Source organism: Berghia stephanieae, chromosome 7 (genome assembly GCF_034508935.2).
Source record: "Berghia stephanieae isolate SIO BIC M18660-M18661 chromosome 7, UCSD_Bste_1.3, whole genome shotgun sequence".
Classification (NCBI taxonomy): Eukaryota; Metazoa; Mollusca; class Gastropoda; order Nudibranchia; family Aeolidiidae; genus Berghia; species Berghia stephanieae.
Genome location: NC_088366.1, coordinates 65994120 through 66012387, shown reverse-complemented (window position 1 = coordinate 66012387; position 18268 = coordinate 65994120). Strand labels below are relative to the sequence as shown.

The following is an 18268-nucleotide window of genomic DNA, read 5'->3' as shown; positions in this document are numbered from 1 at the left end:
ATATGGGTCCCAAATTGAGCTGCCATACTCCAAAATTGGTCTAACAATAGTTTTAAAAGCAAGGGTTTGAGTTGTGATTGGGCATCTTTTTAAATTGCGGGTGATGTAAGCGCTTATCTCCACCTGGTCCTTTCAGCAGCTATTCTTGGGGCCATCTCGAGGGACAGACAGACCTCTCTGCTTTAGGTCTCTCTCTAATCAATGTTATGCATTTTTGTACAGAAATATGAAAAATAAATTTTGTATTTGGAGCGCTTGGCTTGTAGTTGGTTTGTTTACAAATAACTTCTCCACCGGTGACGTCCAATCAAGGGACGCTACTCTTCCGCTAATCTCTTTCCCTATTAAGGACTTACAAAATTCGGCGATAAGAGCAGCTTTCACAATTAAAAGGATAATGAGCAGGGACACAGAGATAATACCAAGTGTACAACTAAAATTATTCGACTCTATGATGGTGGATGCAACCAATTGGATTCAGTAGTCTGATGTCACGCCTCCCGGCAACGGCGGCCATCTTGGTTCTAAACAAAGAAAATCATTACTTTTTATTCTTCAAGCTGGCTAGAACTCTTCATATGTCTTGTGACCAGAATGTGTAAAAGTCAAAACATGATCAAATTTATGGGGTTTTTTTTCCTCTGGATACGCTTTTATGCTCGCCGGAGAAATATTTCATACGGGCGTCCGCCATTGTTCCGATAGTTTAGAGCCAGTGTTGCTAAGTTACCATGCGTCATTAGGAAGGAAGTGACGTTACGACTATTGAATCCTATTCTGTTCTATGTTATCGAAGTACGGGGGTTACGACGATGTGACACAATTGAAAAAATGTATACAGCTTTTCTAAAGGACGAGGTTTTTGGCCACGTTTTTTGGGACTTCGTCGAGTCCCAGGTTTGAGAGTTTTTGCCATACGAGAGTCATTAACATCAATCGATACCATAGAATTAAACGAATGAGAATACGTACGAAGCCTAAAAAGTGTCCACCAATGAAAGCATTCAGCGCCATTTTGTTGTTGGCTGAGAATGTAGTAATTACCATTCATTCGGTATCTATGTCAACATAACGACACAAGAAAAACAACAAACAATATCAAAATCCACAATAAAATGTTTCAGAACTGTTGCGTATATTTATGGCACAACGAAGCTGTCAAAAAATGAAGTTAGAGAATGTGTGTAATCATGTATTATAATAACCTGTAATGTGTTTTCCAACCACCACATCATCTACTACTACAACCACCACCACAATATCATCACTAACACTACTACTACAACCACCAGCCCCACATCATTATCACTACCACTACTACTACACCACCAGCAGCACATCATCATCACTACCACTACTACAATCACCACAACCACATCGTCATCACTACCACTACTACTGCAACCACCACCACCATATCATCATCATTACCACTACTACCACAACCACCACCACCACTACTACTACAACCACCACCACATCACTACCTCAACTACTACAAGCACCACCACAATAGCATCACTACCACTACTACTACAACCACCACAACCACATCGTCATCACGACCACTACTACTACAACCACCACCACAATAGCATCACTACCACTACTACTACAACCACCACAACCACATCGTCATCACGACCACTACTACTACAACCACCACCATATCATTACCATTACCACTACTACTACAACCACCACTACCACCATATCATTACCATTACCACTACTACTGCAACCATCACTACCACCATATCATCACCATTACAACTACTACTACAACCACCACAACCACATCATCATCACTACCACTACTACTATAACCACCACCACATCATCATCACTATCACTACTACTACAACTACAACCACCACCACATTATCATCACTACCACTACTACTACTGCAACCACCACCACCATATCATCATCATTGAAATATTTTTTTTTTTTAAATTGAGCTTTATATAGTGCAATATCTACTAAATGTGCTCAAAGCGCTTTACAAGGGGTCCCTGGTCAACATTTAACATGTAGGACGGGACATGACGCCTGTTAGGCGATATTACAATTTTTCGGACATAGACAACTCTGTTAACGGCCAGGTACTCATTTTACACCTGAGTACGGTGAGAGAATGTGAGTAAAGAGCCTTTTCCAAGGACTCAACTATGCGCCGAGCACGAGGCTCGAACCCAGGACCTTCCGATCCGGAAGCGAGTGTCATACTACTAGACCACATAGCCGCATCATTACCACTACTACTACAAACACCACCACCACATCATCATCACGACCACTACTACTACAACCACCACCACCACCACCATATCATTACCATTACCACTACTACTACAACCACCACCACATCATCATCACTACCACTACTACTACAACTACAATCATCACCACCACCACATCATCATCACTATTACTACTACAACTACAACCACCACCAACACCACATCACCTCACTAACACTCAGTACTACAATCACTACCATTAGGTTTTGGAGCTTTACTTCATTTGAAATAAGGAAACTTCGGAATTGTATTTGGCATTGTGTTTATATATCATAATATAATTCTAATCAGTTATCTATTTAGAACTAGATACTATACAATATGTATGCCAAATACCACCCCAATTCCCCTTTCTTGTGTGCGGGAATTCCTCTTTCGGCATTGAAATTGAGTGTGAGAGAGTCATCACTACACACATAAACAACAGAAACAATTTAAAAACAAGACTATGACACGCAACCACTCACACACGAGGCTATACTATTTATCCTTTTCTCTATATAGAATAGGACAAGACAAACAATAGCTTGACTCTCGCTACACTTCGCATTGATGTTTGTCGTCTCACGAGTTCAACTCTCGGTCGACCTGTCAATATTCCTTTTTGCCTCGGACGTAATCATTAATAGAATGTTGTGTGGTTTTGACCGTGAAGAAAACATTAAGAAGTCACATTTATATCATTTTAGAGAGATCGTTTTGAATAATTTTGAGTTAAACGAGCGAGCAGCAACTTGTTTTCATGAACGGCCGATCAGCGCTTGTTTACTATAGTAACGCGATTCCCAGCCAACATCAAAATGGCGGATATTTTTCTCATCGAGGCCGCTGGTTGGTTAGCCAATAAGAGCACCGTACGGTTTCCATTGGGTAAATTCCTTGATCGATACTTGAAGGACGAGTTTTCTGGCCAAATTTTTTAATATTAGTTTTTCCAGAGTACGGCTGTATTGATGTGACCTTCAAGTTCAACACCCCTCTACGCTGCAATAAAACACAACCGAGACAATTGGATTCAGTAGTCTGATATCACGTCGCCCGGCAACGGCGGCCATCTTGGTTCTAAACAAAGAAAATCATTACTTTTTATTCTTCATGCTGGCTAGAACTTTTCATACATATGCCTTGTGATCAGAATGTGTAAAAGTCAAAACATGATCAAATCTATGGGTTTTTTCCCTCTGGATACGCTTTTATGCTCGCCGGGGAAACATTTCTTACGGCGTCCGCCATTGTTCCGATAGTTTAGAGCCAGTGTTACTAAGTTACCGTGCGTCATTAGGAAGGAAGTGACGTTACGACTGTTGAAGAGTATTGTTGGGCAGTCCCAGTGGCATCATTATAGAAGGAACGAAATTGACGTCATTCGCCTCTTTGTTATTGTTTTTAGACAGCCATTAAAAAAAAAAGAAGGACTCACTAAATTCTACCAATCAAACTATAGATAGTTCGAAGATGACGTCATTCAGGTCTTTGTTATTGTTTTTTGCCATCCGCATTTATGAGTAATGCTCACTGAACTGTATTAACCCGACTATAAACGTTCATGGATACACACAGTCTTGTGTGTTGGTCCGTTATACTTCCGGATGGCAATGTTGTGAGCTTCTTAGCCAAGCGCATACTATCTAGAAACGCTCAAGGTTGCACATAGTTTTGTGTGTTGATACGTTATATCCTGCTGGCGGATTGTTGTGAGCATTTTGCCTAAACTCATAGTATCAATATTTTTTTTTTGACCTTTTTTTTTAAAAAATGTTTTCCAAAATGTGTTTTGTCATTGCGTACATTACCAGTGTGTACCCTGATATCAAGAACCCCCTCTGCACTGCACTACACACTGTGTTATGATATCTCTATGGTATCATTATGCCTCTATCTCTGTAACCCGACAGCTTAAGGTCTAACAAAAAATAACCTTTACCTCACTCAATCCTAGAGATTTTTGCTATTTTTCAAAATTGGAAAAATGTATTAAAATTGAGCATGTACCTACATAGATGGTTTTATTCAACTACCATTAACATGCAAAAACTAAAAAAAAAAAAAACATTAGCTTTGATACTACGCCTATAATTTGTTTCAGAAAAATGTAATAAATAGGCATGGGGTAAAAGTAACCCGGGTAAACTACGGATATAGTCGGTGTTAGGGTTGAGTGAGTTAATATGAGCTACCCCATTATCGTAACACTAAAAGTATGTTTTATTATCTTGTAAAACAACGTTCATTGCCCTATTAATCCTTATGGCAATTAGGTTAACCCTCACAGAGTGGGGACACCGCCTATCACAATCATTATGTGTTTATCTTAGTGCCTATTAACCCTTTTCATACCATCTACAGGAAAATCGTCACATTCGTTACGATTCAATGAACGATTTTCTTATAGGGAATGAGATTAGCGGAAGAGGAGCGTCCCTTGATTGGACGTCACCGGCGGAAATGTTATTAGAGAGAGAACGTCATGTTGGTTGTGCGCATGCGTCTCTCGTCCTTGCTTCCGGTGAAAGTGGCATGAGACACTTCACCGAAAGCGAGGACGAGAGAGACGCATGCGCAAAACCATTTTGACGTTCTTTCTCTAATGTGACGTCCAATCAAGGGACGCTACTCTTCCGCTAATCTCATTCCCTATTCAGATTTGTTTTTAGACAACATGAAATTTGAAGAAAAATAATTTTATAGCCATAAGAATTTAATAGTTTTTGTTAAGCTTGTTTTGTTTCACAAAAGTATTTGTGACCCTTCGTCTCGAAACGGTATTATGTCGGAATGAATTGGACCCCAAAAAGTGACTTTAGAATTAAATGGATAGTAAATACCAATTTTTGAGCTTTTGCATTGTGAGAAATTGTCTTCATTCTTTAACATAACAAATCGAAACAAACCCCAAGTTTCATGTTTTTGTCAATAAATTCAATCTTTTGCACCCAAGTCATCCCGATATAATACCGTTTAGAGACGGTGAGTTACATTTATAGTTTGTTCTTTTTGATTCTGAGTTTGAATGGAATGAAACCAATTTTAATGTTGTGTAGATAGGACATTTTGGGAATAGGACGAAAAATTGTCGGTCAGGTTAGAGGGTTAAAAAGATAAGTGAAAACCGAATTATTTAGAAGAGCTTATTTTGACATAATTAATGTGCTTTATGTTTTAATTTAGGCTAGATGGTATTATAGTGTGGCCGACTATAGTACTGTAGTAACGTCATGTGTTATAGTTATGTGAATGGAAAGAGTGTGCGTATGTGGATGTGGAGAAGTTTCTGTATGTGGATTTTTAGTGTGCTGGCGTATGTGTGTGTGTGGGCGTGTTAGTGTGTATGATTGTCTCTTGTAGTCTGGGTGATTGTTTTAAGCGCCATAGAGCACTTGTCAGTGGATTAATGGGCGCTATATAAGTATATTTTGTGATTATTATTATTATTATTATTATTATTATTATTATTATCATCATCATCATCATCATCATCATCATCATCATCATCATCATCATCATCATCATCATCATCATCATTATTATTATTATTATTATTATTATTATTATTATTATTATTATTATTATTATTATTATTGTTGTTGTTGTTGTTGTTGTTGTTATGGACTTATACATAGAATTACTCTTGGAAAGAGTTGCTCCCCTTTGTTATTAGCTAATTGATTTTAGTTACAGCTTAATTAGTTATTATTCATTAAGTCCATTGTTAAAATATTATTTGTGCTTATTAAATATCAGAGTGACATGCTCTAGAGAAGGACGCACTCTTTGTTTCTTACTTTCTATAGTTGAGTCACTTATACTATTTTTCCTTCTTAAAATGTTGTAACGATATATTTGTATATAATTTAACTTATACACCCTAGTAAACTGTTGTCTCTTTACGCTTCTAAGTGAGTGATTCCACATTATTAATCTGGGGTCCCGTCAAAAACACAACTATTATTATTATGATTATTATTAAGTGTTATATTGTGTGTATTATAATGTTATGATATTAATGATAATTGTGTGTAGATAACAAGGTATCATTTGATATAATTCTTTTGTAAGGAGCTTTTCCCAAACTAAAAACGTGTTCACAATGAGAAGGTATGTGATTGGAGAGTAGAACGCTAGTAACAATGAATATGATGATGATTGTGGTGGTGGTGATGATGATGATGATGATGGTAATGACGATGATGATGATGATAATAATTATTATAATAATAATAAAGATGATGATAATAGTAATAATAATAATAATAATATTAATAATAATAATGAAGAAGAAGAAGAAGAATCATAATCATTAATAGTAATTATTATTATTATTATTATTATTATTATTATTATTATTATTATTATTATTATTATCATCATCATCATCATCATCATCATCATCATCATCATCGTCATCATCGTCATCGTCATCGTCATCATCATCATCATCATCATCACCATAATCATTATTATCATAAATAAAATGTGAAGCCAGTCAACACAATCTTTAAGGATTTCGAAGTGTGTTATTTAATCCCTGTGTTGATAAATTGTTGATGTTTTAAGCTGCCTATAGGGAATGAGATTAGCGGAAGAAGTGCCGTCTGTCTGTATTAATAGCAGACCTGCCAACTGGAAAATTTTAAAAGTAATTGTTTTGGAGATATTTGTAAACAAACCAACTACAAGCCACGTGATCCAAAAAAAAATTTTTTATTCATATTTCTGTACAAAAGTGCATATATGCATTTCATAAACAACGTTATGTATTTTTGTACAGAATTATGAATAATACATTTTGTATTTGGAGCGCTTGGCTTGCAGTTGGTTTGTTTACAAAAATAACTTCTCCATCGGTGACATCCAATCAAGGGACGCCACTCTTCCGCTAATCTCATTCCCTATAACGACTTCGACAATTTTTATCTCCTAAACAATTACTTTTTAAATTTTCCGGTTAGCAGGTCTGCTATTAATACAGGCAGACGGCACAAGAGTGTTAGGCGCGTTTTGTCAACAACTACGATGTCTAAATGTGACCTAGCGTGTCAAAACGGTATTATGTCGGGTTGAATCGGGACTCAAAAAATAAATTTAGAAATAAAATGATGAGATATGTGCCCCGACGGCTCCAAACGGTATTAGTATTATGTCGGGATGAATCGGGACCCAAAAAGTGAAATTAACATTGGCATGATAAGAAATACCAACTTTCAAATCGTTTGGGAGTTTGTTTTGTTTTTGTTTTTTGTTTGTTTTTTTATTTGTTTGTTTTGTTTTGTTTTTATTTTTGTATTATTATTTTTTGGTTTGGTTTTTTTGTTTTTTGTTTTTATTGTGTTTTTTAAATAATGTGAGAAATTTTGTGTATTCTCCACCAAAGCGAGTTAAAATAATTACCAAATTTCATATTTTTTGGGATCCCGGTAGCTCAGTTAGTAGAGCACTGGCTCTACACGCAGGTAAAGGGTGGACCAAGATCGTTCCCGAGTGCAGACGAGATTTACTTTCTGACACCCCCCCCCCCCCCCCCCTTATTGTCAACCCAGCATTGATTGAGTAGCTGGCTCTGTCTGATCTGGCGGAAAGTACTTTGCGATAGTCTAGCGTCCTAGTCAATTAACTTTTTTTTCTTTTTTTTTTTTTTTCCTTTTTAGTTCCACTCTAATCGACAATGATGCAGATGAGAAAGAATTCATCGAACTTAATACAGAAGCAAAGGCAAATGGAGACGCTACCACCTCGACCACCAGCCCACTTCAGGAGAGTTCATCCCGACGACATGACATGGAAAGTCGTGGAGAAAGGCTAAATGTTCAGTTACCCAAGAGGAAGATCGTCAGAAATTTCTGTGTCCTTTGCATGACGGTTGTGTTTTTATTCACGGGGTTTGTGGGTGTCTCTATCTTACAGACGAGTCTGAACAGGGAGAAGGGTATGTATGGTATTGATAACAGTTATCTTCTTGTTCTTGTTCTTCTTCTTCTTCTTCTTCTTCTTCTTCTTCTTCTTCTTCTTCTTCTTCTTCTTCTTCTTCTTCTTCTTCTTCTTCTTCTTCTTTTTCTTCCTCTTTTTCGTTCAGCTTATCCCGCATTTTGCAGGGTTGCCATAATGAATGCCACATCTCCATGCATCTCGGTTCATTGCATAATCTTTCTCTAGACCCATTTCTTTCATATCGTCCTTCACCCTATCCATCCATCTAGTCTTTGGGCTTCCCTTTTTCATAAATTATAGCTATAATATACAAAAGAAATTACGCTCTTCCCCAAATTAAAATAGAATTACTTCAACTATATATAGAGCAATATCCACTAAACATGTTCAACGTGCTTTATAAAGGGTCCCTAGCCAACAGCAATATTTAACATGTAGAACGAGACATGACGCCTGTTAAGCGATATTACATTTTTTTTTGGACAGAGGCAACGCTGTTAACGGCCATGTACTCATTTTACACCTGAGTATGTTGAGAGAATGTGAGTAAATTATAGTCTTTTTCAAGGACTCAGCTATGCGCCGAGCGAGGCTCGAACCCAGGACTTTTCGATCCGAAAGCAAGTGCCATACCACATAGCCTCAAGAATCAAGAACCTTATTACTATATTTTTACTGCTCCAATTACCTCACCTATAATATACGGTTATTTCACCTCTTTCTATATAATAATAATAATAATAATAATAATAATAATAATAATAATAATAATAATAATAATAGACCTTTATTGTCCATAAATATTTATTAAACAAGTTATTTTTATCGTGCCCAATGAAGGTCCTGGATTCGAGCCTCGCTGGATGCATCGTTGAGTCCTTGGAAAAGACTCTTTACCCATATTCACTCACAGTACTCAGGTATAACATGAATACCTGGCCGTTAAGAGCGTTGTCTTTGTCGGGGAAAAATTTATTATCGAATAACAGTCGTCATGTCCCGTTCTACATGATACGTCTTGCTGTTGGTCAGGGCCCTTTGCAAAGCGCTCTGAGCATGTTTAGTGGTTATTGCGCTATATAAAAGCTCAACATTTCAACACGTTCAAAGCATTATTCAACGATTACATCTTTACTAAAAAGTGATAGAAAGGAGTGGAATAATTGGATTCAATAGTCTGATGTCATGTCGCCCAGCAACGGCGGCCATCGTGGTTCTAAACAAAGAAAATATGTACTTTTTATTCTTCATGCTGGATGGAACTTTTCATAGACTATGTCTTGTGTTCAGAATGTGTAAAAGTCAAAACATGATCAGATTTATAATGGGTTTTTTTTCCTCTGGATACGCTTTTATGCTCATCGGAGAAGTATTTCATAAGGGCGTCCGCCATTGTTCCGATAGTTTAGAGCCAGTTACTAAGTTACCATGCGTCATTACGAGGGAAGTGACGTCACGACTGTTGAAGCGTATTAAGGTTCATTTTCGTTTTCCTGTTCCATCTCCTGTATTTATGTTTGTTTTGTTTTGTTTTGTTTTATTTTAAGGCATCGGATCCACCAGTCTGTCTCTACTTTATGCCAGCATGATCTTCTCCTGTTTCCTACCAAAATTCCTGATAGCCAGACTAGGTTGTAAAACGACTTTGACTGTGTCTATGATCGGCTACATCATGTATATAGCAGCAAATTTCTACGCTGTTCAAGGTAAGTAGTTTCATTACGAGAAGTGGTTTATGTAATAATAATAATAATAATAATAATAATAATAATAATAATAATAATAATAATATAATAATAATAATAATAATAATAATAATAATAATAATAATAATAGTAATAATAAGTGCACTTGTTTACACATAAGCATTCGTAAGTAGGAACCCTTTAATTCTCTCGAGTTCATATGAATGTAAAATCGATCAATTTTCTTCGATCGATTTTCTATCATGGTGAACTCGAGAAAGTGTTGAACTTTCTCCCAATAGAGCGGGCAGAGAACTCGTGACGTCACGCCTTCAACTCTTCCGGTTCCAAACTCATTGGAAGTGTTATATTATAACCAGTCCTTCGTAGGTTACATATTAAAGCATAAGGTGTTATAACTAATTAGTAACAGGATGCATTGAGGAAGATTCTTAGCATTGCGGGGTTTTTTTGTTTTTGTTGTTGTGTGTGTGTGTGTGTATGTATGTATGTGTGTGTGTGTGTGTGTTTTGTTTGTTGTTTTTTTTTGTTTTTTTTTTTTTTTTTTTTGTCTTTTTTTTTTTTTTTTTTTTTTTGACATGACACATTTGTTTCCTATTCTGTATTCCAGCCACCATGTTCACTGCCGCTATTTTTATCGGCGTAGCATCGGGGCCATTCTGGACAGCAACTTTCTCCTACATTACCCAGATAGGAGTGTGGTATGCCAAATTAACAAACCAAGATAAAAAAGTCGCCATTAGTCAATTCTTTGGCGTCTTTTGGCTTTTCAATCAGTCGTGTAAGTTATCATTCAATCCTGATTTGAATTTTTCTTGATGATACAAGAGTTATAGTTGCACACTAAAGAGAATTATAATATATACACACTATAAAGCTATAATTGCACACTGTGTAGTTGGAAACTATAGAGCATAGTTGCATTCTATATAGTTATAATTGCACACTCAAGAGAGTTATATATGCACAACATGGAGTGTTATAATTGCATGATATAGAGAATAAAAGTTGTACACAATAGAGAGTTATGGTTGTACACAATAGGTTATAGCAGCACGTTTAAGAGTTATAATTATAGTTGCACTTAAAGAGTTATAGTTGAACATTATAGAGAATCATGTTGCACATAAAACAGTTATAGTTGCACGCCAAATAGTAATGTTTGCACACCACAGACAGTTATGGTTTCACACTTTAGAGGATTATATTTGCGCATTAAGAGAGAGTTGTAGTTGCACATAATCTTCCATGCATCAGGTGAGTATCATATGAGCGGCTAATCATAAAAGGGTTATGTGTAGTGTAAACAAATCAAATCTATCAGCACGAGGCCTACGCCAATAAGAACATTTCTATAAATAGTTTTTCATGTGATACTCACATGATCCTTGCGTGATTCGTGATATCCGAGCACAGTGTGCAAATATGACTCTCTTTCTTATATTATGCCATGTATCACGTATTAACTTGTCACGTTAATATCACATTAATGGCTAAGTATAGAAGGGTTAGTTTTTTGTGCAAACAAAACAGATGCACCAGCACATCGTAACAGCAAAAAAATAACCTTTCTATAATTCGTTGTTCTTCTGGGCCCTCACTTGACCTTCAAATTTTACATGGTAATTCTATATATTCCGATAAAGAATTAATTGGTAGCGTGTTAGCGTTAACTCTTGTTCTAACTGGAGTGGGGTTGGGTGGGGGGAGGCTGACTTAGCGAGTATTGAGAGCAACTTTTACATTAATTCTCAGGTCAAATTTGGGGCAACCTACTCTCGTCTTTGGTGTTCGCGCCCACACCAAGTCAGAAGAATGAGACATTTCTTGATGACCCTGCCTGTGGAGCACAGTTCTGTGGTGACAACAATATTTCAGCCCATAATTTCAAGCAGGAAACGGAGAATGTGAGTATTGAAATTGTCACTTAATCTCTTCTTCTTCTTCTTCTTCTTCTTCTTCTTCTTCTTCTTCTTCTTCTTCTTCTTCTTCTTCTTCTTCTTCTTCTTCTTCTTCTTCTTCTTCTTCTTCTTCTTCTTCTTCTTCTTCTTCTCCTTCTTTTTCTTCTAAAGTGCCTTGAGCACATTTAGTGTCTACAAATGCTCTAGTTTTATTTTTGCCTTTCTTGTTTTCTAGGTGTACACCGTTGTAGGCATCTACGTGGGATGTTCCATCATAGCCATGTTGATCGTGGCCATTTTGATGGACCCGATCACCCTGGACAACGAGGACACAGAGGAAAACAAGAAACTCAACCCCAAGCTGTTACTGGCCACCATCAGACACCTTTACAAATCTCCTATACAGATGATGTTGGTGGCCATTACCATCTACGGGGGGATGGAGAAAGCTTTCGTTGGAGGAGATTTCACAAAAGTAACTGGCATTTTTTAAATAAATGATATTTGTATTGATTGAGACGAATATTTATATAATATTCCAAGTATAATTATGATCAACTTCTACAAAAAATTTTCGAGCATACGCTCTCATAAGGAAGTGAAAGTGAAAGTAGATTGTTGTGTTTGCCGTACTTTTTCGGCTTCGCGGATTTTGAGGAAGAAGAATGGGGACAGAGAGTTTGTTGGGTTTTTTGTTTTTGTTTTGTTTTTGTTTGTTTGTTTGTTTTGTTTTGTTGTGTTTTTTTTTTGTTTTTTTTTTGTTTTGTTTTGTTTTTTTTTGGGGGGGGGGGGGGGGGGGGTTGCCGCTTTATTCTTTTGAAAAGAAAACTATTTAAATTTTATATTGCGTTTCACAACAAAAGTACATTTGTGATTTTTTAAAGTATGTTGTAAATAGACTTGACGAACCTGTTCCCATTGTGTCCCCCAGGCGTACATCAGCTGTTCCCTGGGTATCTGGAATCTTGGCTACGTCATGATCTGTTATGGAGTCGTGGGAGCTCTGTGTTCTCTGCTCTTTGGGAATCTCGTCAAATATGTCGGACGCATCCCTTTCTTTGTGCTGTGTAAGTTGGTTTTGTTCCGTTTATGTTGTGTCATTTTTTTTTAATATTCGATTTGTTTGTATTGGTTTATATTTGTTTTGATTTTTTTGTTCTTTTTGTTTTGTTTAGATTTTTGTTTGTTTGTTTATTTGTTTGGGGTTGTTTGTTTTGTTGGGTTTTTTTTGGTGGTGAGGGGGTGTTGATTTGTTTTTAGTTTGTTTTTTTGTTTTGTTGTTTTGTTTTGTTTGTTGTTCTTGGGGTTTTATTCCTTGGTTTGGAGTTAGGTTTGTTTTTTGTTGGGTTTTTTTTTTTTTGGGGGGGGGGGGGAGGGTTGTTGTTTTTTCCGTATTTGTTTTTTTTTTCTGTTTCGTTTAATTTGTGTTGTTTTTTTTTGTTTTTTTTTTTTTGTTTTGTTGGATTTTTTTTTGGTGTGTTTTTTGTTCGTTTGTTTGGGTTCTTTTAATTTTTTATTTTTTTGTTTGCTTTTGTGGGGGATTTTTTTTGTTGTTGTTTTTTGTAATGTTTATCTTTTGGTTTTTGGTTTGTTATTTCTAAGTCTGGATGAAATGTTGATATTGATGTAAACACCCGGGCATGTCCTATCTGATAGCGAAGTGGTCAAGAGACATTAATTAAATCACTAAAGTACAACGTTCTCATTAATGATTGCTCATTGGGGGGACATTTATTGAATCCCATGATTGTTTCTTGACGTCTTATCATAACAATATATTGAACTTAATTCTTTCCGCATGATATAAGTTCATAAGTTGAATTTGTCTTTCTGATGAGGGATATCAAAGCACAAGCTTTCCCTATCATAGCTTGTTATATGAAAAATAATATAATATGGAGTATGATGAGGATGGTGATGGTGTTATAGGGGAATGGTGAAAGTGTAGGATTGTAACGGAAATATTAGGCAGTTGTTGTGATGATGATGGTGGTGATGATGATGATGATGATGATGATGATGATGATGATGATGATGATGATGATGATGTTGTTGTTGTTGTTGATGGCGATGATGGTGACGATGACTACGATGTTACTAGTGTGCATATTTGTTAGTGTATCTTTGTCAATATATTGTATTGTAATAAATGTGTTACCAAATGACAAATTGCCACTATTTGAGGACAATAAAGATGTATTATTATTAAGACATATTATTTCTATGTTTTGTTTTGTCTTGTTTTGTTGCCTGTGCCCACAGTGTTCGTGGTCCACGGAGGTCTACAGATAGTACTACTGGTGTGGGAACCCAAAAAAGACGAGGTTGTTTTGTTTTATGTGTTTGCTGGACTGTGGGGTGTCGGGAGTATGGTCATTTCTACACAGCTCAATTGTAAGTGGTCATCTGTGGGGTGTCGGGAGTATGGTCATTTCTACACAGCTCAATTGTAAGTGGTCATTTGTGGGGTGTCGTAGTATGGTCATTTCTACACAACTCAATTGTAAGTGGTCATTTGTGGGGTGTCGGGAGTATGGTCATTTCTACACAGCTCAATTGTAAGGACAGCTTTCTTCATTGCTTGTTTTATTTCTTCTTTTTTTTATGTTTTTTTTTTTTTTTTTTTTTTTTTTTTTTTTTTTTTTTGTTTATTTTGTTTATTTGTTTTTGTTTTTTTTTTTCGTTTGTTTTTGTTTTGTTTTGTTTTGTTTTTTGTTTTTTTTTGGGGGGGGGCGGTTCTTTTTTTTGTGTGTGTTTTGTTTATTTGTTTGTTTTTTGTTTTTTGTTTTTTGTTTGTTTTTTTTTTTTTTTGTTTGTTTTTTTTTTTTTTTTTTTGTATCCTTTGTTTTTGTTTTGTTTTCTATTTGCTGTATTGTTCTTGTTGTTGTTGTTGTTGTTTTGTGTGTGTTGGTGTATGTTTGTGTGAGATCAGTGTGTGGGTGTGTGGGGGTGTGTGCGTGGTGTGTGTGTGTGTTTGTGTATGTTTATTTTGTTGTGTTTGTTCATTACAATCGTCACCTATTGTTTCAGCATTGTCATGATCGCAGCAATTGTCACTATTACAATCATCATCATCAACGTTACTGCCACATTTAGTCATTAGTATTATTATTATTATTATTATTATTATTATTAATTATTATTATATTATTATTATTATTATATATTATTATTATTATTATTATTATTATTATTATTATTATTATTATTATTATTATTATTATTATTTATTATTATTATTATTATTATTATATTATATTATTATATTATATATTATTTACTACTACTAGTAGTAGTAGTAATAGTAGTAGTAGTAGAAGTAGTAGTAGTAGTAGTAGTAGTAGTAGTTGTTGTTGTTGTTGTTGTTGTTGTTCTTGTTGTTGTTGGTAGTTTTTTTATAAATACAACATGGTCTCACTCTTTCCCCAGCTCTCTACGGAGAACTATTCACAGAAAAGCCCGAAGTAGCTTTCTCCAACTACAAACTTTGCGAGGCCACCGGATATGCAGTAACATACGCCTATAACGACGCCCTGTGCACGGACACCAAGCTGTACATCTGTATGGCTTTATTGTGTCTAGGGATGATGGGATACATTTCTGCTGAGGTCACGTCGAGACGGGACAAGAGAAAAAAGACTAAATTCCAACATCATTCTGGAATGTTGGAGAACAACCACGAAGCTGACCTGTCAACTTGAACATTTTTTAATCCTTTGTTTTTAAAATATAAACATTGCAGTCCCAAAAGTTAACTTTTGGGGTCCCGATAGCTCAATTGGTAGAGCACCCTCTTCGAACGCAAAGGGACCAAGTTCAATCCCCTGTGCCGTCGAGATTTTGTTCTGCCCCCCCCCCCCACCGCGCCCTCCCTCCCTGTCTACCCAGCAGTGAATGGGTATCCTGGACCTGGCGGAAAGTACTTTGCGATAGACTAGCGTCCTATCCCAAGGGTAGCAAGCAATTGCTATTGTCCGTTTCACGCTAAAGAAACCAGGGTAAACTCCGGCTCCACGATGGACCTCACGGCTCTTAAGGACAACTTTACTTATTTTATAGGGAATGAGATTAGCGGAAGAGTAGCGTCTTTTGATTGGACGTCACCCATAGTCTGTGACGTCACCGGCGGAAAAGTTATTAGAGAGAGAACGTCATTTTGGTTGTGCGCATGCGTCTCTCGTCCTCGTCAGCTATAGTCTGTGACGTCACCGGCGGAAAAGTTATTAGAGAGAGAACGTCATGTTGGTTGTGCACATGGGTCTCTCGTCCTCGCTCAAGAGACGCATGCGCACAACCAACATGACGTTCTCTCTCTAATAACTTTTCCGCCGGTGACGTCACAGACTATAGGTGACGTCCAATCAAGGGACGCTACTCTTCGGCTAATCTCATTCCTTATAGTAAACTTTATAGATCAACAATTTAACCCTCACGGCGAATACATAACACTCCAAAATCATTGACATTATCACGTCCACTTATTCGCAGGTCTGATAACCCAAATTGTTATAGGGCTCGTTGTTGTTATGGAAATACTCTCAAAGCAACGTAAAATATCCTCCATTGCAACAGTGTTAAAACAGGCCCATAAGAGCATCCGGCTATCTGACCTGCAAATAATACGATGTAATCTGGTACCAAGCTTTCATTTTCAATTTAAAAATTTAAAATTTTAAAAATAAAATTCTTGAGCTTTTATATAGAGCAATATCCACTAAATGTGCTCAAATCGCTTTACAAGGGATCCCTGACGAACAGCAACACGTAACATGTAGAACGAAACATGACGCCTGCTAGGCCATATATATATTTTCGACAGAGACAACACTGTTTACCGCCAGGTATTCATTTTACACCTGAGTACGGTAAGAAAATATCCTTTTCCAATGACTCAACTATGCGCCGAGCGAGCAAATCTCAAACGCAGGACCTTCCAATCCGAAAGCGCGTGCCATAACACAAGACCACAGAGCCGCAAACGCGCGAGGCGGTAAACAGTGTTGTCTCTGTCGAAATAAATTGTAATATCGCCTAACAGGCGTCATGTCTAGTTCTACATGTTACAGGTTGCTTTTGGTCAGGGAACCTTTGTAAAGCGCTTTGAGCACGTTTAGTGGATATTGCTCTATATAAAAGCTCAAAATCAAGTTGTTGTTTTTTCGTTGCTGCTATTTCCGTGTCTTTGAAATCTTTTCATACATTTTTCTGTGATGTATTTTTTTAAAAATCAAATCCATTCAATTCAATAAAACATTTTAAAATACGGAATCCAAGTGTCTTTATTACATTTTTACTATAAATTCAATATTTAAAAAGTGAGTCAACACGACCTAAATCCTTTTGGAGACGATGGCTCATATTATTCATTTTCACTAACAAAACCTTCAGATATAATACTGTATTCAGAGGATGGGTCACATATTCATTTTCACTAACAAAACCCTCAGATATAATACTGTATTCAGAGGATGGGTCACATATTCATTTTCACCATTAAAACCTTCAGATATAATACTGTATTCAGAGGATGTGTCACATATTAATTTTCACTAACAAAACCCTCAGATATAATACTGTATTCAGAGGATGGGTCACATATTAATTTTCACTAACAAAACCTTCCAGATATAATACTGTATTCAGAGGATGGGTCACATATTAATTTTCACTAACAAAACCCTCCAGATATAATACTGTATTCAGAGGATGGGTCACATATTAATTTTCACTAACAAAACCCTCAGATATAATACTGTATTCAGAGGATGGGTCACATATTAATTTTCACTAACAAAACCCTCCAGATATAATACTGTATTCAGAGGATGGGTCACATATTAATTTTCACTAACAAAACTCTCAGATATAATACTGTATTCAGAGGATGGGTCACATATTAATTTTCACTAACAAAACCCTACAGATATAATACTGTATTCAGAGGATGGGTCACATATTCATTTTCACTAACAAAACCCTCAGATATAATACTGTATTCAGAGGATGGGTCACAGATTCATTTTCACCATTAAAACCTTCAGATATAATACTGAATTCAGAGGATGGGTCACATATTAATTTTCACTAACAAAACCTTCCAGATATAATACTGTATTCAGAGGATGGGTCACATATTAATTTTCACTAACAAAACCTTCCAGATATAATACTGTATTCAGAGGATGGGTCACATATTAATTTTCACTAACAAAACCCTCAGATATAATACTGTATTCAGAGGATGGGTCACATATTAATTTTCACTAACAAAACTCTCAGATATAATACTGTGTTCAGAGGATGGGTCACATATTAATTTTCACTAACAAAACCCTCAGATATAATACTGTATTCAGAGGATGGGTCACATATTAATTTTCACTAACAAAACCCTCCAGATATAATACTGTATTCAGAGGATGGGTCACATAT

The 18268-nt window shown here is 36.3% G+C and overlaps 1 protein-coding gene across 2 annotated transcripts; it reads left to right on the top strand.

The window, feature by feature from the left end:
- Positions 1-6173: 6173 nt before the first annotated feature.
- LOC144976302 (protein unc-93 homolog A-like) lies at positions 6174-16055 on the top strand. Of its 2 annotated transcripts, XM_078920493.1 has the most exons (9): positions 6176-6399; positions 7950-8227; positions 9777-9935; positions 10546-10716; positions 11691-11842; positions 12072-12311; positions 12768-12903; positions 14099-14230; positions 15266-16055. In XM_078920493.1, exons 1-9 carry the CDS (start codon positions 6392-6394, stop codon positions 15535-15537), a joined length of 1548 nt encoding a protein of 515 aa, XP_078776619.1. In that variant the 5' UTR covers positions 6176-6391; the 3' UTR covers positions 15538-16055. The 2 variants fall into 2 exon arrangements, with proteins under 2 accessions (XP_078776620.1, XP_078776619.1); XM_078920494.1 differs by lacking the exon at positions 14099-14230 and having other exon boundaries at positions 6174-6399.
- The last annotated feature ends 2213 nt before the right edge of the window (positions 16056-18268 follow it).